The sequence below is a fragment of the Xiphias gladius genome, chromosome 1 (genome assembly GCF_016859285.1).
Source record: "Xiphias gladius isolate SHS-SW01 ecotype Sanya breed wild chromosome 1, ASM1685928v1, whole genome shotgun sequence".
Classification (NCBI taxonomy): Eukaryota; Metazoa; Chordata; class Actinopteri; order Istiophoriformes; family Xiphiidae; genus Xiphias; species Xiphias gladius.
In genome coordinates this window covers 33,461,298-33,485,535 of record NC_053400.1, presented here as the reverse complement: position 1 = coordinate 33,485,535, position 24,238 = coordinate 33,461,298, and the positions used below count along the sequence as shown (strand labels likewise).

Below are 24,238 nucleotides of genomic sequence, written 5' to 3'. Positions count from 1 at the left end.
ACAGCGTAAATGCAAAATTCAGGAGCCAAATGTCCGTTTTCATCAAGGAAAGCCAACGCAGTGACCTAGAGCACGTGAGATCAAGAATGTTAACATTTGCGTATTGTGGAGCTGAAACACTTTGTCCATTAATCCACTCATTCATCTACAGACAGTCTGTCAGTGACAGTTTTGATAACGGAGTAAAGTTAAGATGTCTGTCAGGGGAAAATCTGGCTCTGGAAAACCGTGAAGGGAGTTTTCGATTGCTTCATCTTAAAAATAATAAACAATAATTAGAAGAATTGTTAGTCGCAACCTTAGTGGTTTGGATGTACACATTACATGCTGTATTCGTGCCGTGCTTAAAGTGGAGGAAAAGATGTTGAATTCTGTTTTTCCACCAGAAAGACACATTATTATCATCATATAATCAACATTTTAAACTCTTAAAGCCCCTGAAAACTTAGTTTCTAAACTTAAGTATGTACCTACAGCCTTGAAAAAAATCGTGACTAAAAATGCAGCAGTCAGGGTTTAATTTGCGATGAAAACACACTTCATTATTATCTAGTTGGGGTTAAACACTGTAGAACCTTAGTCTGCTTCAGCAGGAATGTGTGGGTGTGGGTCGAACTGATGTGATTGACAGTGCACTGGCAGTACAAGCTAACAGCTCCACAACTGCCGTCAGATTCCAGTTCAAACACTGCTGCATCTTTATTGGCGCTCAGAGAAAAAGTGACCCGTATATTTTTCTTTGAACAATGAAAATAGGCGGGTTTTCTGATCTGCCCCCCCCTTGGTTACGGTTTGGTTAAGTCCTGGCAACTAAAGCTGCTCGGTTAAAGTTAGGTCAAGGTTAGTTTAGGCTACGTTCATCATCCACCCTGACCACTTCCCTGAGAGGTTTTGCGGCGTTACGACAACATCGTGCTTCTTCCTTCTTTGCCTCGGAGAGACAACAGCTGTTATTCGCGTAGCCTCAAGACCGGTTGTCAGGAAAACATAAACACAGATCATTTTCTGGCAAAGGACGAGTACTTTGGGGGGGGCAACGGTCTGGTTTTATCTGAGGAGGGTGAGCTCAGTGGCTACATAAAGACACACCGCAGATGATCTGCTTGTCAAAGTCAAACCCACTTGACACAGCTATGCACTTTGTGTGTCTGTGTGTGTCGTTGATTAAAGCAGCAAGTGGTAGATTAACAGAAATGCTGCTGAATTTGTGTGTGGATGTGCGTGTGCAGGCATGTCTGTCTATGTGACTTTGTTTATGGCAGTAAATAGCTCGGAATTACTGCTTTTGTGTGTGTGTGTGTGTGTGGCCAAGCTCTTTACGCCCCTTACTGCTCCCTGCATACCTCTGTTTGGGGGTCAGTTAACCACAACAGAAGACGCTCATCAAATTTTAACAGGAAGCGCAGGGGGGGGTGGGATCTGTCAGATGAGACCGCATAGCGTAGCTGTGACAACGCTGCTGCCCTGAAAAGACGTTATACAAACTTAGCAATCATTTGGTCTGAATATCAGTAATGACATAATCAGCCAGGCTCTATAATTTACCTCAATTATACGGCTGTTTTTCAGTTCAGCTTCTGGCAGGGGACAAATAATGAAGTGGTGAGATGCACTTAGTACAAAGCTTTTAATAACAGCCGTATTTATCGCCATTGTTCTACCTCCCAGTTTGACACTCGGGACCAACGTGCTGCATGACTGCTGATCAGTCATGAAGTGTTCTACTAATTAACACGTCCTTATTAAAGCTCTTATTAAAAATTGATTAGATGATTTTTTTTTTTTTTTTCCTCTGTGGCCGCATCTCAAGGGCTTTCCGCTGTAACCCTCAGCCCCGAACTGTTCGCACCGAGGTAAGAGGAGAGTGTCGAACACTCAGCACGGCGTTGTGTTTTTATCATTTCCATTCAAAAGGCCGTTTGATCACCACGGACGTCTGAATGTGTTGTAGGATGGTGACAGACGATGGCTGATAGTGATGTCGAAGAGGACAGCAGGGCATCCCCCCCGGCTGAATGACGATGTGACTCTCCTCCTGATGGTTCACAAAAGCTTTGATGCTGCAGTCCTTCACTGCCATATACAAGTTAACACTGACAACGTATAATCTTCCAGTGATATTTGACCAGAATCTCTAATAATTGTCTTATATATAATAATGAATAACTGTTTATGCTCCATCCATGAATGCCCACTTTTTATCTCAACTTGATAAAATGACTGCAGACCATATTTAACTTATAATGACAGTCAAATGAGGGCTATTTTATGTACAATCAACAAGAGTTGAAAGGTTAATCATTTTTATACTGAAAAAGCAACTTGAAATCGTGTGATTTCAAATCACAAGGCAGCTGAAATATTAATTACAACTTACATAATTCACAGCGTCTTAACGAGGTGTAGCAGGTGAGAGGTTTCACCCATGATGGTTGGTGTCACCGGCGAAATTACTCAGCCGAGGATAATTAACATCGGGTCTGTGAGTTGGACAAACAGCTACAAAAATCTCTTGGCTGTTTCCTGGTCAGTGACTGTGTTATTCACACTCCGTCGGAGATGGTTTTGACCGAGAAGACACGCCAGTCTATTTAACTTTTGATGTTTGAAAAAAAAATAAAATAAAAAGGACTGTTGGCTGTCTCTCTCTGCCGTTCAAAAACAGAGCAGTGGGTCCTGCTCTAGATAAACGATCTCGCTGATCGCCTCACATCAGCTTCAGACAGGAAGCAGGCGGCTCAGCAGCTGTTGAGCGCAAATGGAAGACAGAGTTGGGAACATCTCCCGTTAAACTTCTAAGGACGTCAAATCGACGATTCAAGCTTAGACAGTCTGTGAAGCGAATGTTACCAAAAGCAGCTGAAGTGCGGAAACCAAAACGAAACAAAAGAAAAATCTGGCTGTCAGACATTTTCCTCAAACTGCTCTACCCATCCAAATAAAACACAACAAAAATGTGAGCAAACAGCATGAAGAGCTGCCTAGACGTCCTTGATTTAAACATGCACATTTGCACTGCAGTATACACTTTCATGGTGCAGCATTTCCTGAAATGAAAGAAAACCAACTTAACCTCGGGAACATCAATCGCTTGTTAAACACTGGCCTTGCTAGCTCACACTTACACTTTCAAACTCAGCAAATCTATGAAAAGACATTATACCATGACTCAGTATTAATCCTGATATGAAATGAAATATTTTCAATTCTTGTGCCCTTGAAAATAAAATATTTTCTTTGGTTTAGTGGAACACACTTTTACCTTTTCGCCTTCAAAATAAAAGCGCCAACCTTCCAATGAAATGAATAAACATGAAAAATAACAAATTCCTGACTTGACCAGACTAAAGGCCATTTACTTCATGTTTTTAACCGAAACAGTCAAAAGACTGCAAAAAGCGATGCTAGATTTAGTCAAACCGTGTGCTTGTTTTCTATTTGTTGGGAATTAAATGTAGTTTTCAAAGCAGACGTTTGGTAGAAGACTTCATTTGATCACACGCCATAGGAATAAAACTTGCAATGCCTACAATGCAAAGGAAGAGGCACCAGTAAATTTTTCATAAATGGTACCAACAGTCCTTATTTGCACTACTTCCTTTGAATTCCAGTAAAATGCCACATGGGTTCTTTTGCAGGGTGTAGCGGCGCCTTTAAACCAGCACCAACTCGTTTAACGTGCTCATTAACGATCCCTTTAACTCAGGCATTTCAGGTTTCCCGTCTCCTAAGAAACCGCCGAACACTGCCCTGTCCTGCAGTGACCTGGGAAGTCTCGGAAACCGTTTCCTAAAGGGCGTTTCCAACAGGAGATCGTTCAGGTCCTCCTCCTCCTCCCTGTGTTGCTAGGCGATTGACCTTTAACCTTTCCCCCGTTGTGAGGGTTAGAAGGCTGCAGAGGCAACCTTTAGCTAAAATGGCAACGCGACCTCGCAGGGACGGAGCAACAACAGGAGATGGAACATGAATTATTAACAAAAGCAAGCTTTGTCATTGTGGCTTGCTTTTGTTAGTGATGACGAAGTGTGATTGAAAAATAAAATTTAAATTTAAAATGGTCAGATTACACTGGATACATACATACATACAAACATTCACACACTGTGCAGTCATTAAGTTGCAAAGGGGAAATTTGAAGCAGTTTTGAACATATGTTTCTATGACAACATTGAAGCGAGGCAACACAACTAAATATTAATATAACAGCGAAACTCAGAAGTGAAGTAAAAAGGCAAATTAGGCACAAAAGATAAAGAGCGAGGGCAAAAGTAAAGCCACATTTTGCAATATAAACCTCAGAAAACTTAAATGCCACAACAGCATTAAGCAAACGTCCGCTGTCAGATTCTCTGATACTGTTTGGGTGCACAGTATGGTAGACGATTGATCTAATATCTGATGGTTATTGAATGTTTTTCACCGTGCACTTTTTCTGGTGCACTCTCTGACTCCTTTTCTGTTTTCACTACACTACCCAGAATATGACGAACTCGTGAAAAACCCTACAGCTATTTTGGCTCTCTTCTCTTCGAATGTGGAACGGCGCTGCCACTGAGCTGTGTTTTTCTATAGTAATACAACAGATGCAGAAACTGCTCTGTGTTCTTCCTCCTCAGAGGATCCCCCCCCCGAGTGACTGTCGTCGTCTTTGCGAAATGTCAGCCTTTAAAGAAGTGCTTCCTTTTAGATTCAAAGTGACTGGCGTCAAGTGACACTCGGCGCTGAAGTTTCCGCTCATTCAGAAATCCTAAGTTCGAGTCCGTTGTTTTGAATTGTCTTGATATGACTGATCTGCATGTGAATAAACCAACAAATACCACAAAAAAAGGCCAATAAGTGCTTTTTGAATGGGATTTTTTGCTTAACGACGCGTTCGAGCACCTGGACTGTAAAATACGAGAGCGCAGATGTCCTACTTAGAAGGATGATACATGACAACCAGGCGTTATCGTCTTTCGTCCTCTGTTAGACAGACTGGCAGATCTGGGTCAGACTACTGTACATATTAACTCTCTGTAGTCACACAAGCAGATGGCTTAGATATTGTTGGCCAGGCAAGTACAATTTATCATTTCCATTTCAGGAGGTTGTCACCGTTATATGCCTGTATAGTAGGAGAGAAGATATGCATCAGTCACGTGCCCTGAAGGATGTTTGTCACTTTTGACGTCCTTCATTGATCCATCAATCAAGCGCAAACACACACACACACACACACACACACACACGTAGACGCATGTACACAAATGGCATCAATCAAACTCCAGCCGGCTTCACAATCTGTCATTTGAGTGATACAAAGAGCCAGGAGGAGCACGGAGATTATCTTCACTGAATGAACCGGCTCATCACTTGTCTGTCATCTTCAGCCTCTCACTGCTTCTGATTGACCTTCACAGACGGCAAACACATCAAACGTCCTCTTCCCACTTGTGTCTTACAGAGAATATGTTAGAACTTTTACTCATAATGTAAACGACACCCAAGTTCCCCATAAATCTAATGTATTTACACACCATGTCCATACTTGGACATACAAATAGATGTAAGACGTGTAATGTAGATCATTTATTGGCAAGGGCCCCTTCTAGACTGGTTTCACCTTGTACATATTTCATATATAAACATTCATTTACTTGATGTTAAATGAAAATCAGGTAATACCTTTTATGTAGTATCTTTAGTGTGTCTATGTCATGTTCTTTGAATAGATGCAGTATGTATGATTTACAGAAACACCTGGGGCTTGCTGCACGGTTTTACATCTCCGCCGAGCTGCTTTTTCTGACACTTTTACACATTTGCACACCGGGTCTGAATATTTTCTGTAGCGACTGAATCGATGCGGTGATTCTAATGTTTCGGTAACATGTCATGCAATGTAACGTATATCATATGAAACACAGACTCCAGTCCAGACGATGCAGGTCCTGGTTCTCGTAACACCACGATCTTGTCAATGCTGACTTCCACGCTTTCAACCAAACCAGGGAAGTCGCACTATGCTATAGTACAGTGACGAGAGCTAGAAATATACCGTACTTTACATAATATACTTAATATAAACAAAGACAGAACACGATTATCGTAATAAAGAGACAGGAGCAGTACAAAGCACCAGGCTGACAGCTGGTTCTGTGTTACGGGGCTGAAACCGTCATGTCAGCAGGCGTATGTACAGGATACACCCGAAATTGACAGCAGTTCGCAGCTGTGCTTTGTGCACAGCTCAGTGATCAGCTGGAGTGAAAGATGATGTTATTTGGGCTGCGCGACGTTTGTACCCAGGTGAATACCAAGCGAGTCAGTGTTTAAACTTTACCTGGTATCATCTAGGCATCACCAGACTGAGTGACCACTGTAGCTGCCAGCACAACAAACGCAACCAAAACCGGGGTACTGGTCCACTTAATCCTCATCCCGTGACACTCCCCCTTATCGTGAAAGTTTTCCAGGCACCTTTTTGGGCTGACTATGGTTACGATTTGGACTTGGACCACCGGTCGAGCTAAGTTGGACCGAGTCTGCTCCAGTCTGGGTCAGTTGGTGCTGACAGTCGGGGTCAAAATATGGTAGGCTTTGCGGTGTCGAATGGCTCCGATTGTTTGAATTCTGATCAAGTTGCTCTCATGAATATTATTTTAAACATGTTTGGTTTGATTTTTAGGACTAGAATCAGGACCGGCATCTTGCAGCGGGTGAAATAGCGATTTTTAAAGCAAATGATAAAATAGTTAGACGTGCCATTAATGAGAAATAGTTCACAATCGAATTGTTAATGGATGCAGCTCACCTGAAGTTCACCTCACTTTTAGAAAGTTCTCTCTCTCGGAGTGTCTTAGTTTTACATGTCTGTCCATCACACACACGACTCACTGTGATTTTGTTCAATTTTGATTCCGTTTTGCGACTGGAACTCATGGGAATCTGTGGGATTTGTGCTGTGACAAGGCTCTAATTACACTCTGGTATGTTGTCTTCTAGATTTGTTTGGGCTCCCAGTGTGCTCTTTTTAGATTAAGTGAAAGCAGTTATTTTTTTCATTTGTGGGGAATCTATTCTTCGCAGGTTTCCGTAATCCTAGGGTCTGTTCCCAGCTTTAGTACTTGGCAAGTTTAGAAGTCAAGTATTAGCATTAATTGAAAGTTACAGTCCACAGAAAGTGAAACTTACTAAAAAGCTCCAGACTTATGGGCATTAATGGATCAAGGCTTAAAAGTGCGTTTGGGTCTGATTGTCCGTCTTGTGCTGTTAAGTAGAAGATTCAGAGCAAAACTACTTTTAAATGCGACCACCAGCCACAAGTGGAGCCAGCGGCTCGAGCAGATGTCTTCAGGCCCTTTAAATGTCAAGAACTCAGTCTGTGTGTGACAAGAATGATGAAAGACCCGACCAAAGTCGTGGTGTGGTTCTGCACCGAGAGTAATGACTGTTCAAAAGCCCAGTTTTTCAGGCTTGTTCCCGGTCGTGAAGAAATACTGTACTTTCAGCTCATGTTTTTCCTCTGTATCGGTGTCACAGGCAACCTTTACAGCGTGTGTTTGGTTTAAATAACACAGGGATCCGTGGTAAAATGCTGCCGTCGTTAACGTGACAGCAGCTGTTGTCAGTCTCGTTACATTGATTTATTGCATCGCGTTGAGTCGTAACCATAACAGGGGCATATCATTAGAATAAAGTGCTCTCAGATGGTCGGTTTTTAATGAGTCTGGTTAATATTCTCCTGTGATGGAGGGCTGCCCGTCTGGTCTCGTTGTGAGGTAGAGTTTGTTTGGAGGAGAAAGGTCTTTGAATAGGAAAACATCTCTGAATCAACAAGCTCTGAGAGAGAGAGAGAGAGAGGATCTGGGTGTCTGCATTGTCACATATACACACACACACACACACACACAACACTTTGTGCTAATCCTTTCCTATTCACAGAATGGTAATAGCCACTTCCTAAATGCCTGATTTGAATGAACAAAACCACATCTGAACTCCCACTTCACCCTCCAGGAAATCAAGAAGACACTTTCTTCACATTGCTGCTGGTTACCACTCCAGCTGATGAGTGTTCTTCCCTCAGGTTGAATATAGATTGAAATCAAACGCTTAGTGGCGACCGTAATTTTACAAAATCATCAGAAATAGACTTGGGTCGATTTTCAGTTTTGCCGAACCGGTTTGATTTAGTGCGGACCGGCTGAACAGACATTGGTCATTAGTAAGTCGCCTACATCAGCAACCTGTGCCGAGAGCGTCACGGCGCCAAATCCAACTTGTATTTCTTTAGTAATAAGCAATATGACAACGCGATTAACATAATATGATGTTAGTTTATAAACAGGCTAACGGAACCACCAGTGTCTGAAGAGCCCGGCACAGTTTACTGCCGAGCCGAGGCCGGATCAAAGTTCAGTAGAGGGAGGGGGGAAGTCGTGCACGGCGCACGTTGTGTCCGTTTGCTAGAAAGTTCGTGTTCTGTGGTGCAGACAAGAGGAGACATGGCGGACTTAGCCTCGAAGAAAACTAAAACTGTACCAACATGGCAACATTTTGGATTTGAAGCTGACAGAAGAGGTGAGCCGAAAAACGTAGACGAGGCAACGTGTAAACACTGCAGGAAAAACGTCCTGGCAAAAGGCGGCGAAGCATCTAATTTGCCTGCTCTCTCTGCAGTTGGCTTAATATCACACCGGTATCAAACCCAGATCAGAAATCATGTTTCTTCCACATTCCTGCATGTGTTTCATCGGAAATGTATATTGGGTTTTGAAACGTACAAAGCTTTCCGCCTATGAGATAAATTAACCAATGATATCATCGGTAGCGGCACTCCGGGTTTGTTTGTGTCACTCAGCAAACACAGTTGGTTGTGCTCTCGGGCACAAAGGTCGTAAAGGTTATACTACGAACAAACAATTTACTATAACACCAAGGTCACACAAACTGTTAGCAAACTCATTGATGGGGTGAGCAGGCGTTCACTATTTGCATCAACCAAAATTTTCCAGCCAACATAAGCAGCGAACATCCGGCCACGTCATAGATTCCTCCTCTATGTATCTGTCCAACAAAACCGAATGCCGGATTCCCATCAGTGTTGAGTTTCCTGACGCTCCCTCCGCCCTTCAATTGCTGCACTGAGCTCAGCCACTGAAACAGTCATTGGTGCAGCACGTGCAAATCCCCACTCGACTCCGTTCAAAGAGCCATTAAAACACTCCCGATTCCAGCCTGAATGCAACGTAATGCAACGTATTGAATGTTTTTATTCTGCTCTAATGGCTCCCAGCACTCATTCCAGGCGTCGGCCTTACGGGTGTTGAGCGTAGCCCTAACATATTTCTGTCACAGACATTTACACTGAAGACGACGTTGTTATTTTTCTCCCTCTCTCCCTCTTCCTCTAGCTCACGCTCTCTCACGCGCACATTAACAAGCAGGACTCATGCGAATCAAAGCACATTTCTTGTGTTCATTACTGAAGTCTGCATACTCTCTTAGGCACCTAAAGACTCAGAAAGTCTAAGAGAGAGTCTTTTTCATCTTTTCAGCGACATCGCTGAGTGAAGGACTGGTGCGGATGACTAGGATGGACTAGAAATGGCCTGGATACAATGGACCCAGCTCTGTGTCTGTGTGTTTGTCTGCATTAGAGTAGAGGTGTTAAAAACCAAAACGAAAGGACCAGTCTCGCTCCTTCTCCTCCTCTTTCTCTCCGTCTCACACACGGTGTCACACATTCAGAACACTTACTTTGAAAAAAGCAGCCAGGGAAAGTGAAGGTACTTCCAGCCGGCAGGTGCATTTCAGCCCCGGAGAAGTTCTCTTGATTTGATAGTGTTGTGCAGTAGAAACCTGGTAGATCCCACAGCGTGCTGCTGCAGAATCAGGTTAATGAGGCTGATCTGTAGAAGTTGCAGGAATGGTGCAATCTCCTGAAAACTGTCAGTCAGTCACCAATCTGAATGTTATCAGACCCAAAGTCAGCCCGGTCTATGGGATTGCATCAGACCTTTCAGTGCATGGGCAGCTTGTGCCATAATGCTGAAACTGGTCACTGCTCAAAAATAATCTCGGAGCCACTTTTGTCATTATATTGGTTTTATTTTCCTCCAAGTAAAAAAAACATTTTATCTGAATTTTAAGGTCACGTTACGTTACTGTAAATATTACCATACATAATCTCTCCAGTTATCAGAATTTACGGTCATGCTTATTTTTCATTTTTAATCCAAATACAATAAAGCTTTTACCAAGACCTAAATTATCAGCATTTAATGTTGTCCATGCAACAACATGTCTTCAGGCATGTCTGTTTAGTGCTGTTGTTGGAAATGATTTGGCTATGAATGCATTAGCATGCTAATCAGTTGATAATTATCCCTGTATGTGACAAGGAGGAATTATATGCTTCTTTGGTTGGCTTTGTTGCCGCTGGTGAAATGCAGCATCGGGATTCATGATGGAGGCTGGGCAGTGGAACTTAAACACCGACTGTGAGCGAGAGCAATGCGTCTCATCAGTGTATTTCCTCTCAAAATCGCACTCCAGCGCTCGACAATCACAGCTTGTTAATCAGTATGCTCGTTTGTGTGTTTTATTTAGTGGCGTGAAATGATTATGTTGACGTACTGTACATTGGCGCCTTGTATGGAACGGTGTAGGTTTGGTTTCAGAAGCTGGGGGCAACGCTATGAAGTCGGGTTCCTCAACTAAAAGCAAAAAAACATGATATTAAATATGGTCCAAATCGCCAAACGGCAGCTGGAGCGTGTCTGATGCTCTGGGCAATGTTCTGCCGGGAAACCTTGGGTCCAGCATGGAGGCTTTCAGCTTTACTAAACATTGTTCCAGACCAGGTACACCCCTTCATGGCAACGGTATTCCCTGATGGCATTGCCTCTTTGATGCCCCCTGCCACCCTGCGCGCATCGTTCGGCAATGGGTTGAGGAGCATGACGATGAGTTCGAGGTGTTCCCCTGGCCTCTAAGTTCCCCAGGTCTCGAGCCGATCGAGCATCTGCGGGATTTGTGCTGGAACACGAATTAAAGGATCTGGTGCCGCGACGTTTTGATGTCGGCCCGACAGCCTATTAGGCAAGTGGTGGCGATGTTTTGACTCATCAGTGTTTAGAACCAAAAGAAAAACATCACTCATAACATACACTATGTACTTCTTTATCCTTTCAAATAACGTGGATTTGTGGATCAGGTCCATGTTTCGAAAGTCTGTCTCAGTTCTTATCTCACTAAGCAAAGTGTTTCAAGGTTTCCCAGGAAAAATGACAAGAGAAAAGAAACTTCTCATTTTCTGTAGAATTAATGGGGCACGTGGAACAAATGCGCTGTTTTTCTTCCAGACTTGCAGACAAGGGGCAGTTGGTTCTTGTGACCCTGGGATAGGTGATGGAGACGTGTCTGCACTGTGCCCAGTGGAAATTACACCCTTGCTTGCATGTGTTTAAGCCGTCACCAACAAGTGCAGCTGTTGGTGGCTGAGGACACTCAAGCACTTACACATCATCAGCATTTCTATCCCTGTGTGAAGATGCTAATCAAGTTCATCTAACATGGTTCATTGTATATATTCATTCAGTGTGTATATTTAATGTGTCTATATAGCATGCTGTTAGCACATGCATGCGCAGACATCACACACACGTTTGCACACCCACACGCCACATGACACTCTGTAGACTTAGAGTGTGTTTGTAATTGGCAGCATGATGATTAGAAAAGCATGAAAATTATACATATTACAGTATCGCGTCCCCCGCAGGAAGTTCAAATGAAATGATTAAAAAAGCTCCGGTAGACCAGAAGCGGCTGTTTAAATTGATGCGAAAACGGGCAGTTTTCTAAATACCACATTATGACAAGTCATGTGTTGAGTTTCCATCTTTTCTCACTAATTCTTTTTCTTTATCATTTTTTGATACATTTCTAGAAGCGGACCACTTACAGAAAACGCCGTGAAACCTGTTTACATTATCAGGAAAAACAGCACAGTAATTCGGAAGAAGCTAAAGTAATCTGTGGGACGAAAATCCGTCTATTGAACACCTCGCCGAAAGCCGACTCAAATGGACCCGTCTCTGTTGTCGTCCAAAAATATTTTCGTCAGCGGTGTGCGGGTACCCGGGACAATGCCGTGACACGCTGACAAGCCTCTCCGCTAATGGAGGCGCACATACACCGTGAGATGGGTGTCGCAAATGCCGCAGGGTGACGCACATGACTCCGCCGGGACCGTTTCAGATGGGCCCACAGCTGAAATGTCTCATCTGTTCTCAGTTGGGTTTCTGAGTGACGAGCGTCTCCTTTATCAAACCAACGCTTCAGTATTCTCTTGATGGAAAGTGAAGGATGGATCCGCGCTTGTTGTTCAGTGTGGATGAAAAGAAATGATCGCGTTGATCGCGTATTATTTCTGTTTTATTTCGTGCACAATTATTGGTCATTTCACTTTATATAGGATGGCTTCTTTCGGTTTGTTTTCTAAGATTGCCATTTTTTTTTCTTTTGAAACCCTCTTTAAATTAAAGTTAAGTTAAATAAAAAAATGCCTGAATTGCTTAACCTGTGTCGGTCTACAACTAATCATTATTTTCACTGTAAATGAGTCAGTTATTTTCTTGATTAACTTATTCATTGTTCATTCTACAAAATGTCAGGAAACAGTGAAAAATGTCAGTCTGCAAATGTCCTGTTTTGTCTGACAAACAGTCCAAAACCCCAAGATAATCAGTTTACAATGATATAAAAAGCCACACATTGGCTCACAGTTTGGCTTTTCTGCTAGAAAATTTAGAATAGTTGCAGATTAATTTTGTACATAGAATAATCAATTAATCAGCTTCGTTTGATCGTCCCAGCTCTGAATCTGTGTCTCTGCATTGATTGTTCTTCCATGTCTCAGTACACTGAATGTCACGAGTAGTATTATACTTTAGTATTTAAGCATAATTCCTCTCCTTTCTCTTTCTGTTAAACTTGTGGGTTATGGAAACTAAAGAAGCTAAATCGTATGTCGGAAGTGTGTGTTTGTATGTTAGTTCCCAAACACTTTGCTCACATTTCCAAGGTTGTAGTTGGGAGAAGGTGGAAATGATTCGTCCCCTAAGTCAGTTCCCCAAGTCACACCCACATCAGACTGATCAAATCCCTGAGCGTTTTGGTCAAAATTCTCACGACGCATACTGTGTAGAGCTGGGAGTGGAAAGAGATGCTGCTTCTGAAAAGTGTTTTTCTCAGTTGGGAACAGAACACTGCAACGTTATCGCTCAACCAAAGCTGCCAGAATTTAAGACGATCAGGTTTTCTTAGCGTAATCTTTACCTGCAGCTTGTGGCACACCTGATAGAATTTGAAGCTCTGTAATTGTTAGGTCTCTTACCGCAGTGCTGCTTGGGAGTTGTAGCTGACTTCTCTCCTTCAGGTTTTATGCCCACACCTTCATACCTTTGACTTTTGTTTAATCAAAGAACCACATATTTTCTTGCAGCTGCTCATCCTTTGCACTGTGTTTGGATGTTAGTCCCCAAAACCCTGCTTACATTTCCAAGGTTGTAGTCGGAGGAGATGGAAATGATTCGTTCCTCTGTGCTTCTGATCCAACAGTGAGAGTGAGGTGTGAGTCAAAGTCAACACTCCTTTGCAATTTACAAGATGATTGAATCCACTTCCGAATCACTTTGGTTCTACAAATTCCCTAAGTTGTTTATGAGAAAATAATACACAACCTGGACCCACAAAATAACTCTCTGCGCTGTGAATTGCTGTTTCATTTTACATTTTGAAATGTAGAAGCTTGAGATGCTCTAACTTCCATTTCACTGTCTTTATGGTCATACATCCGCAGGCATGCACAGCCATATTGCTGCTGGATATTTAATTAATGGATTATATTCAAACATCGAGTCCCTGCATGGTTTCTAATAAGGAAACCGTTTGAATTTTAGGATAGAAATGATTAATGATTCAGGTTTTTTAAAATGTCTCAATCCCATCCAGGTCACTCAGGATAGTGACTGATGAGATGTTATGTGTTTCATTGCTTGATCCATAAATCACGTTGACGCCTCACCTTAATTGAGTACAGTCACTCGCTCTGCTGCACCTTTAGGAGAAGGGCCTTTGGTCATCTGGTACAGTTGCTTGCAGGTGCAGCTGTCACCTTCCAGAAGTCCTTTTAAAGCATAACTGCAATGAGGCGAAACCTTTTTGTTCAGATGCTCGTTCACACTAATTCCCCCGGGAGTTTCCCAAAGCAGACTGTGCAGCCTACGAGAACAGAATTGATGAGGATTAACTAATAAACGAACAAGCACCATCTTTGGGGGCTCTTCTTAAATTTTACTGCCCACTCTCTTCAATGAACTGTTTGAGTCTGCGAGAGTCTGACCTTTTTCCCTCCTTGCCTGTCCCAGCTGAATCCGCCGGGCCTGCTGACTATGCCCCGGAGCCCCACGTCCAGTGAGGATGAGATGGCCCAGAGCTTTTCGGACTACTCCGATGACTGTGCCTCTGACAGCTCCCGCGAAGAAACCATTTACGAGACCATAAGGGCCACCGGCGAGCCATCGCAGCACCACATGGACGACATTCGCACAAACTCGCTGGTCATCCGCGTCCTCATCCCCGACCTGCAGCAGACGGTGAGTGTCTGTGAAGGGCGGGGACCGGGGAGGGTGGTGAGATTAGCATGCGAGTGAGTGTGTGTGTGTGTGTGGGAGTCGATATGAAATACGAACTCGATTTGTTTTCAGTGTGGACATCAGCGTATTGATTATCCAGCTGTCTTGTCGAGATCCAGGGGAGAATTAGTGATGGTGTATTTGACATTCTTCTATCCTTATTTATGTTCTACGAGCTTTTTGTCAGGCACAACACCATCGAAGCTGCTGGAGAGGCTCTCGTACCGCACTGCCCTCCGTGGCATTTCAGCCGGGGGTTTGTAATCAGCGTCAGCATCCATTAAGCAGACAGGTATATTTTTTTGTCTGTAAAGTGGAATGAGAACGTAAAGAAAAAGATGAAGTTAATGGCCTTTGCAATGACACTCGTGTGCTCCAACGTACTGCTCTCTGCTCGCAGTTCATTTGCACTTCGCAAAAGTGCTTATTTTTAACTGCCTTTGCATCTGCTTATTAGTAATTCTTTACTAGTCTTCCAGATCCAGATTTTAAATTTAATTGGGGAAAAAAAAAAAAAAAAACTCAGAGAGATATACACCACTGAGGCCCTCTCATGAGAAATTTGCATGTACTCAGAAAAGATGCGGGAAAGATGCAAAGAGATTTGCCTAATGATGAGGTACAAAGAAGTCAGTACACACATGACCATCAATTTCACTCTTCTTTCGATTTAAATATACTGTATCTTAAAGACACTCATAAGCAGGACCGAGGTTTACTTTGGAGCTAGATGACCTTTCTTTTATGTTGTAACCATGGTTGCAAAATGTCCTTATGAAATCCGTTCATGTATAAATAATGTAGCAAGATTTATCTTTTAAGCAAATGAATGCTTTAAGAGGAAGCATGCATATTAACTATCAGCCTCTGACGTAAAGCCTGCGACTTACATGAGCTCTGACCGACCGGATTCACGTGGTGTCTGATGAATTCAAGTGACTGTTTTTTGTTTTGTTTTTTTCAGGGAAATGTCTGAGGGTAAATAACTGTGAGGTTGACGCAGGATTTTGTAGATCTTGAAAAAATGAACAAGGACAGGAAGAGTTACTTGTGTTGGCGCAGCATGGTTCAGTAAAACAAGATGGGGCCACACTGTTGATCAGTAAAATATGAGAAGATCAGCTCTGGCCTGCAGAAAACTAAAGCTGGCTGTGACGTGTAATAATTTCGGGGAGTTTACAGCAGATGATAAGATAATAAACATGTGGAGGCCCAGAGGGAAAGGTGAATGAATGAAGCCGCTTGTTATAATAGTCGTCCTGTTTGCAGGCAGATTTTTTTGTGCTGAGGAAAGTTAAGGTAAACGCTTGCAAGGCTTAGTGGACAGATATAAGAGTAGCATCAATTGTGTACCTTTGAAAGTTAATAAGAGTATTTCTGAAAATGTCGAACTAAAGCTGCGTCCCTCAGTGTACTTCAAAATAAGAACATGACACACACGCACAGCATTATGTCTACGTTTGTCCGTTCACACGTCCAGCAGACGGAGCAACATTATCATCCCGTCGCGCTTCTATTGAATCCATCCATTTTTCTCTCACGTTAGCTCTGGTTTGGTCTCCACCAGCTCCCCAGCAAAACAAATGGCTCCTCAGCTGCTAAATGCTTGATTTTCTTCCCCGGTTAACTTCGCCAACTGTTTGCCATTTGGCGCTAGGCAGGTAGCATGCTGTGGGTCTGTCAGAGTTTCTCTTTCTGAGAAACATGCTGCCCACTGCTACTGGAGACCGGGGTGATGAGACCAAACCGAACAGTAAATGTTCTGTAAAAGCGGAAGCTTAGAGAAAAAAAATAAACTTAGTAGAGCTGCAAGTTAGGCAATTATTCCCTTTGGGTCTATCAGTCATTTGATTCATATGCTAATATGGTTAATAAGAAACATTTGAATGAAATATACTTTCATGGCCTTCATGAAAGTGTTGCTCTTGTTTGACCCCGTAAAGAGGCGATTTACTACATATGAAACGCCTCAACTATTGTCCTGCAGTAGTTACAAGCTGCTGCCTGTGTCTAATCAGTTCCTCACCTATATGATGGGGTGACTGTGGACACATACAGTATTTGCATTTTAATGCTACTGCACTCGTTTCATAAATGTTCATGAGCCCCGTGAGCTCGATAGCCTCACTGAACTAACAACAGACTGAAATAAAAACTAGCACGCTAAAGAGGCGAGTCCAGATTAAGAAGAAAAACTAAACACATTCACCACCCATTCTTCTACTTTTATCTATTTGTTTTAAACCCTGATTTCTGACGTATCGAGCCTGAAATTTATGCGTGGATTTCACAGGGGAATCCGTGGATGTTTTATATGTTTTATTAATTTTAACAGTGGGAGTTATGAATGTTTCATTTACACAGCGGCCCCATGCATTCATTAGCTGGCTACACACTGTTGTTTTAACGAAGCCCCAGGTACATGTTACATTTACGGCACAGGAGCACAACACGGCGTATTGTTCCTCTGAAACAAATGTAGAATGACTACTGTGGCTCCTGTGGGCAGTACAGTAGCTGTATGCCGCACCCCCACTGATCATATAGAATATGCACTGCGGCTGGCGGTGGAGATTGCTTCACCTTCATCCCCAGAGAAGGTTTGGATATAAAGGTTTATCATCAAAGACCAGCAGTGCCTAACTCTGACTCCCTGTGGACGAGCAGCTGGAGGTGCTGCAAGTGTCTGTACAGTAGCGTCATCTTTAGCGAGCTTTCTGCTGCACTGCTTTGTTTGATGTGTGCGTGTGTGTGTGCGTGTGTGTGTGTGTGTGTGTGTGTGTCCTTGGGGACTGAGAGCTGTTTGAGATAGCTTTACACTGGATGTCCATGACGGTACAGTGAGTGAGAGCGTTCCCTCATCATGCGCTGGCAGAGCAAAACAGAAGGACAGAAAAAGAGAGGGAGGGAAGCAGGAAGTTGGCAATGCCGTCTGCAGGGTGCAGCTCTGCCCTCAGCAGCCACCTGATATCCCTCTTTCCTGGGTTTCCCTCCTTCATTCTTGACTCTCCATCCCATTTTGTCCATTTTGAATTTCTGTTCGGATGTTCTTTTACCCAACACATCTTTTCATTTGTGTTGCGAAATTCCCTACCGCTGAGGCTGACACAGGACTGTAACGTGCAGCCATTAGCAGCCGCTTCAGAGCACTTTGTAGTCACCTCTCAAAAGCACTTTGTAACTTCCTGCATAGCTAATCTTAACAGAATAAAGGAATGACGTGTGTGTGTGTGTGTGTGTGTGTGTGTGTGTGTGTGTGTGTGTGTGTGTGTGTGTGTGTGTGTGTGTGTGTGTGTGTAATCCAGTGGGTTTAGGTCCTCACAGTACTGTGTTGACCCAGAGATGAACTCATGATCCCTTTATGTAATTAGCTCTGTGGTTATAACGCCAAGGATAGAAGGTGTGTGTGTGTGTGTGTGTGTGTGTGTGTGTGTGTGTGTGTGTGTGTGTGTGTGTGTGTGTGTGTGTGTGTGTGTGTGTGTGTGTGTTCACATGTGCACTAAGCTTTCTCACATGTATGCACTAATGCTCCTGATTTCACATTCATAGCTGAGCACTCAGTGGTGCCACTTGATCACATGATTGAGTCACACAGTCCACTTGGAAATCAAACTCAGTTGAATAATTCAAGTGCACACACACACACACACACACACACACACACACACACACACACACACACACACACACACACACAAACACACACAGCACGTGCGTGTGAGCCCGTCTTGCAGCTCCAGCCCTGATGTACACTGTGTGGTACAGAAATAAGCTTTTGCAGTCAGAACATTTTCTTGTGTTAGATGGTAAATGGACGGCACTTATAAAGCGCTTTTCTAGTCATATCAACCACTCAAAGTGCTTTACACTACTACCACATTCACCCATTCAGCGCTTTCTACACACACACACACACACACACACACCGATGATACATCAGGGGCAATTTGGGGTTCAGTATCTTGCCCAAGGACACTTCGACATGCGGACTGGAGGAGCCGGGGAACCACGGACCTTCCGGTTAGTGCTCTACCTCCTGAGCCACAGCTGCCCCTATTATCTATTAGAAAGAGATAATGACTTACCAGTAATTTTACCTCCTTTTATGTGACGTGATTTTAATCCAAATACCTTTTTGCTCTCAAAAAAAATTGTAAATAGAATCAATGTACTTTTAACAGAATAGTTAGACATTCTGGAAAATATGCCCAGATTTAGATGATCTCCTGTGTCTGTGAGCTAAGTATGAAGCTGGAGCTGGGAGGCGATTAGCGTAGTTCAGCATAAAGACTGGGAGCGGGCGGGAAACAGCTGGCCTGGCCTCATCCAAAGTTCGAAAATACACCATTCAAAACACCTCTAATGCTCACTGATGAACACATTTTGTCTCATTTGTCACATCCTTACATAAACAGACATGTAAAGACGGCGCTTATGTGTTGGAACCATTTAGTTGACAAGGGTTATATATAGCACATAACTTCCCATAATTGTTTTTACATTTCTTTGTTAGTTTACAGATTTAACAGACAACTCTCAAAGCTTTACTTTGAGTGTTTTAGAGGTGTCGGGAGGCGTATTTTTGAACTTTGGACAGAGCCAGTCTACCCGTTTGCTCCTCCATCCAGTCTGCAAAGCCAAGACAATCACCTCCAGGCTCTAGCCCCATACTTAATTAGCAAGAAAGCGAGTATGCATATTTCCCAAGATGTAAAACTACAACTTTAGCTTTTCCAGTCACTCTGAAATTGTTATGATGAGCAGTGAGGCTATAACCGGTGGCAGCTATAAAATTTGCCCTCTCGTCCACACAAACCAACGCTACAACTAAGGCCATGAAAGTCAAATCAAATCTGACAAGAGCAAAAACACAGAAAAAGACAGATGCAGGGAATGGCGCCTTTTCCCCTTCCCCACATGCTTTTCTGTGTCCTTGGTTCTTCCACAATCTTCAAAGTATCCCCCTCAAATTAGCTTTTTTTTCTCACTTCATTTCATCCATCTCCGCTCTCATTCCATGCCAGTACACAGCTCTTAGATCCAGATGGAGACACCATCTTTTCTGGGCTGATTTTTGTTAGTGATTCAGAGATTGGACACAGTGGCAGACTTGAGGTTAGACAAGACGAGCTAGTTTTCCGAAGGCTCTTCCTTGGAATCCTTGGACCACGGAGGATGGCGCTGCGACTGTTACCGTTTCCACGGTGGCTTTGGCCATACTGTTTGCGGAACCGTGGCAGGCAAACATTCAGCCAGCGTCGGCTGAGATGCCAGCAGCAAACAGCCATGTACCTTCACAAGTACGTCTTGCCACTGCTGCCAGGACTGATGTCAAGGTTTATATTGGCAGTGAAGGCTGCGGCGGCGGCAGCTGCTCACTGCTCACTATGTGAAAGTGCCCTAAAGGGAAATTCTGGTATTTTTCAAGCTGGGTCATATTCTCTCAACTGTGACCAGTCTAAATATGGGTCATGCTTACTTTAGCCACGTATGTTGTAGAAATCCGGCGAATTGCCCTGGAATCAAATCCCCGTGCGTCTAGCGTAGCAGAGATTAGCGTTCAGGGGCCTAATGTCTGTGTTTACTTGCGTTCTGACTTAGAGACGATCGTTGGAAATGATTTATGTAAAGTCAAACTTTATTTAGAAAGCCTAAGGAGGCTTGCACACTGTACATTCTTTTGCTAGAGTCACATTTTTAAATCTGTACCACAGAGGTGTCGAGTGCAATTATTATGACCTATTAGTCTGAATGGCAACAGTTACGAGCATAAGACCTAGTTTGAAAAATAACGGAACTAACTTACTTTCAACTAAAAACTGAGTTTCCAAGTTTAACCGCTGAAGAAGACGGTATAGACATTAAGTTGTAGAAGAATGTACTGGTCTTATTTTGCCACTGATTGTGCCTAAGACTAGGCTTTTATTTTGTTACAGTGGGGACAAATTTATTTGTGATGAACAATGAAATTATTGATGACGAACGAGGGGAAACAAGCTCTTACACACAAACACTATTATCATTGCCTCTACACTCGGAAAACTACTGACTCCCGATTCCCTGGAGACTTCATACACATTGTTTAAGCTGAATTCATGTTGAGGGCTGAGGACGCAGCAATAATAGGATCTGATGGAAATTTGCCACTGTGATAAACCGGCAGAAGGAAAGTCGGCCATATCAGTCCAAACAGCCTCTGCCAGATGCCAGACATCTGTTCCGGTATACCTTCAACCCTTCATCCTTCCATCCCCTCCTTTCCTCTTCTCTGCCCACTCCACGCCAGGCGAGAGGATTATGGTCGGGCAGAGTTCGCAGACTGCTCATCCCTTCAGCCTTTATCACAGACGCAGCACTGCTATCGCCGGCTGCGCGGCACAACCGGCTGTAAACACTCACAAACACTTCCTGAATGCCACGGCACAGCGCCCATAATCCTCCCTGATTCAGACGAGGACAGAAATCTTGCATTGTATGTTTGTTCACTCAAAGGAGGCTGAAACTGGGAAAGACCGGGGGGCAGAGGGGTCGTGTCAATTACATCCTCAGCAAGGGAAGTGGCCCTGATTATCATATAGCACTGGAACAACAAAACAATAAAAAAAATAAAATAAAAAGCTTGGCAGTCCTGCGTGGCAGCCAAGGATCACTGGGACAGGGTTTGTGTCATTGAAGTAGCAGTTTTGATGTGTCTGAACGATTTTGATTGGGCACCATTGTTCTGTCATTCTATTCTAATCCCCTCATCGGTCTTAGGTCCCGACATATTTGCATGTGTCTGTCAAAAGTCTGAAGTCCAGTTCTCAAGTGAAGTGTCTGTCCCAACCAGAAATGCATGCGGTTCAACCCGGATGCAACGGTCTGGGTCGCCAAGCAGCGGATCCTGTGTACGCTCAATCAGAGCCTGAAAGATGTCCTCAACTACGGGCTTTTCCAGCCGGCCAGCAACGGGAGGGACGGCAAGTTCCTGGACGAAGAACGCATCCTGCGAGAGTACCCCCAGCCATTCAGCAAGGGTGTCCCGTCTCTGGAGGTAAACTGTTGACCAGTTAGACGATTATTTAAATGAGCTGGGATGGAATCTCACTTTTTGAACATTAAATATTTGTTGTTACATAGACTAAATAAGACGATAGGAATATTTCAGTCCTCATGTAAATCCACTTTTACTGGTAGATGTGAGCTGGGTGATATGGCAAACATGTTATCCCAGATGTTTTTTTTCATATCAGTCTATCGATATATACTTTATATTATGATATAGATTAAGTCACTATTTCTGTTGAGCTTAAAATCCCCCAGTAGAAGATTCGGAGCCTTAAAAATGGCCGAGAATGAAAACATAAAATCTATTTAAAGAAATAAATTATACAAATGTCAACAAAAATCTTCCATGTTTTTTGCGAATAACTATGTATAAACCTTGCAGTGGGAAATGTTTGCAGCCATCGAGGCTCATATCTCGGGTCACTTACATGTATTCATTTGAATCCCTCCTTTTCAACGGGCCTGGAAAAAGCAGATATTGACGGTATGCTTTGCGGTTGGGGCGTTTCTCTTAGAGGCTAATTGCCGGTGTTTGGTAATGTAAGCGTATGAGCGCATTATCGCTTTCCTTAACATTGCGAGATGGGACATTTTTTTAACATTTTATGTGCCATTCTAGTTGGATTGGGACTGATCATGTGATAAACTTGATAAAGTGATAAAGTTTGTGCTTTTGGCATTAAAAAATCCCAGCTCCAAGTCCACTCATTTGCTTTTTCCAGGTTTTCAATGCATCTCACGGTCTTCATCCGTGGGTGGAGTAGTCATCACGTCACCTAAATCTAGTGACATAAACTACTATTTCAACGAGGTCGACTTCTTTGGAGTTTCTGAAGCCTTCGGGCCACGCTTGAGTGACTGAGCAGCTTCATTTGCTGAGGAAGGTCACAAGATGTGGCCGAAAGCTTCAGAAACATAAGTATTCGAGTACCTAAGATGCTTTTTGTCAAACTGGTGTTTCCAAGGTTGAGAGTGAACTTTCATATTTCTGTTTGGGATATTTACCGTCGTCGTTGCCACACATTTCTGGCAGAGTTAATAAAATATGTCCCATATCTGTGTCATGTCAGATTTTAAAAAGCTCTGCCCTGTAGAAGTAGCCAAAGTATCTGCGCATTGCCACCATCTCGTTCCCTCATTAATCAGCAGTGGCCCATTACATTTGACATTGCTGTGCCTGCTGATCTGTCGCTTTCTGTAGCAACACATGAAGTTTCCTCTGAAGGAGCTTGATGTGATGGAGTTTAGCTAACTCAACCAGTCCTGTTGTGCCTAGTTTTGGGAGGGATCTGTCTTTTCTTACATGACTGCCATGTGAGTGGTTAGAAATTGCTTCATTTCTTTAATGTGGTTGGCGGTTACTATTCTGTTAAGCAGGAACGGTTAAAGTAAACGCTAGCGGAAAGGATCCACCCGAAAATTAGAAATACTGACAGAGAAAATGAGATCACTTCTCTATATGAAACAACCCCACGCTAACATTGCACCTCTCAGAGGAAAGACTTGATGTAATTTCACATTTCTCGCAGTCTGCCAGTAAAGATACCAGGAAAGTAATGAAATGTGCTGTTAATAAAGAGGACACATGTTAGGCCTGATCCCCTAGCGGTCCTCTTTCCGCAGGAACAATTGCTTTCGAGGTGCACGCAGATGTATAAAGTCGACAGCTCATGACTGAGAATTTTGTCCTTGGAACGGAGATTTAACAGAAGCCTTGCTGGACCCATTGTTTTTCGCTCTAGACATTTTCTTTTTTTTTTGATAATTTGTCTTTCACTCAACAGTTCCGCTACAAGAGCAGAGTCTACAGACAACCAAACGTGGACGAGAAACAGATCGCCAAGCTTCATACAAAGGTAGGAATTTTGCCACGAAACTGCAAAAAATGATAGTAAATTATATATAAGCCTTTTCCCGGCCAGTGTTTTGGGGCACTACAAAGCACAGCGGCTCTCACACGTAGACCGCAAACGATTATTCACAGTATCACGGGCGCCAGCTATGACTGTAAGCGAACACCTAGACATGTTGATTCTAACAGCACATGTCATTTCCTGTGTGTACATCTATTCATCTAGGAGATTTTACACGGCAAACTTTGAATCTGAACTGTTACGTGAGTATTTTTTTAAAAATAACTAAGAGGAAAAACATATTTTTAAAAAAAATGTAGAACTGGGAGGATAAAACACCGCCTTTGCTGTTCGCCAGAGGATTTTCTTCCTGGAAAGACCCACCTGACACGGAGTGTTTAGAACAGCAAATAAAAGCTTTCAGAAACCGGGTAAATGAAGCTGAATCACTCTTTTGTTATCGGTAAGATATACTCTGCATTTGTTCCACTCTGTTTTGAAATAATGGGAGACTTTGCCGGTGTGAGACAAACTAACACGAGCAGCTGAACAGAGAAAGAAATTGAAGAAAAAGACGCCACGGTACCACCCACCTCAGTCTGACTGTCGACTGGCCTCTGGGAAGTGCAGTGTGAAAGCAGCACAGTAAAGGAT

At 43.2% G+C, this 24,238-nt stretch overlaps 1 protein-coding gene across 1 annotated transcript in view; it reads left to right on the top strand.

Annotated features, from left to right (window-relative positions):
• Positions 1-14,441: 14,441 nt before the first annotated feature.
• The window catches only part of LOC120795646 (SH3 and multiple ankyrin repeat domains protein 2-like), a 134,404-nt gene continuing 124,607 nt past the window's right edge, over positions 14,442-24,238 (top strand). Inside the window, exons 1-3 of the mRNA XM_040137727.1 lie at positions 14,442-14,645; positions 21,514-21,717; positions 23,516-23,587. Coding sequence (XP_039993661.1) covers positions 14,442-14,645; positions 21,514-21,717; positions 23,516-23,587 — 480 coding nt within the window. The remainder of the gene's footprint in view (positions 14,646-21,513; positions 21,718-23,515; positions 23,588-24,238) is intronic.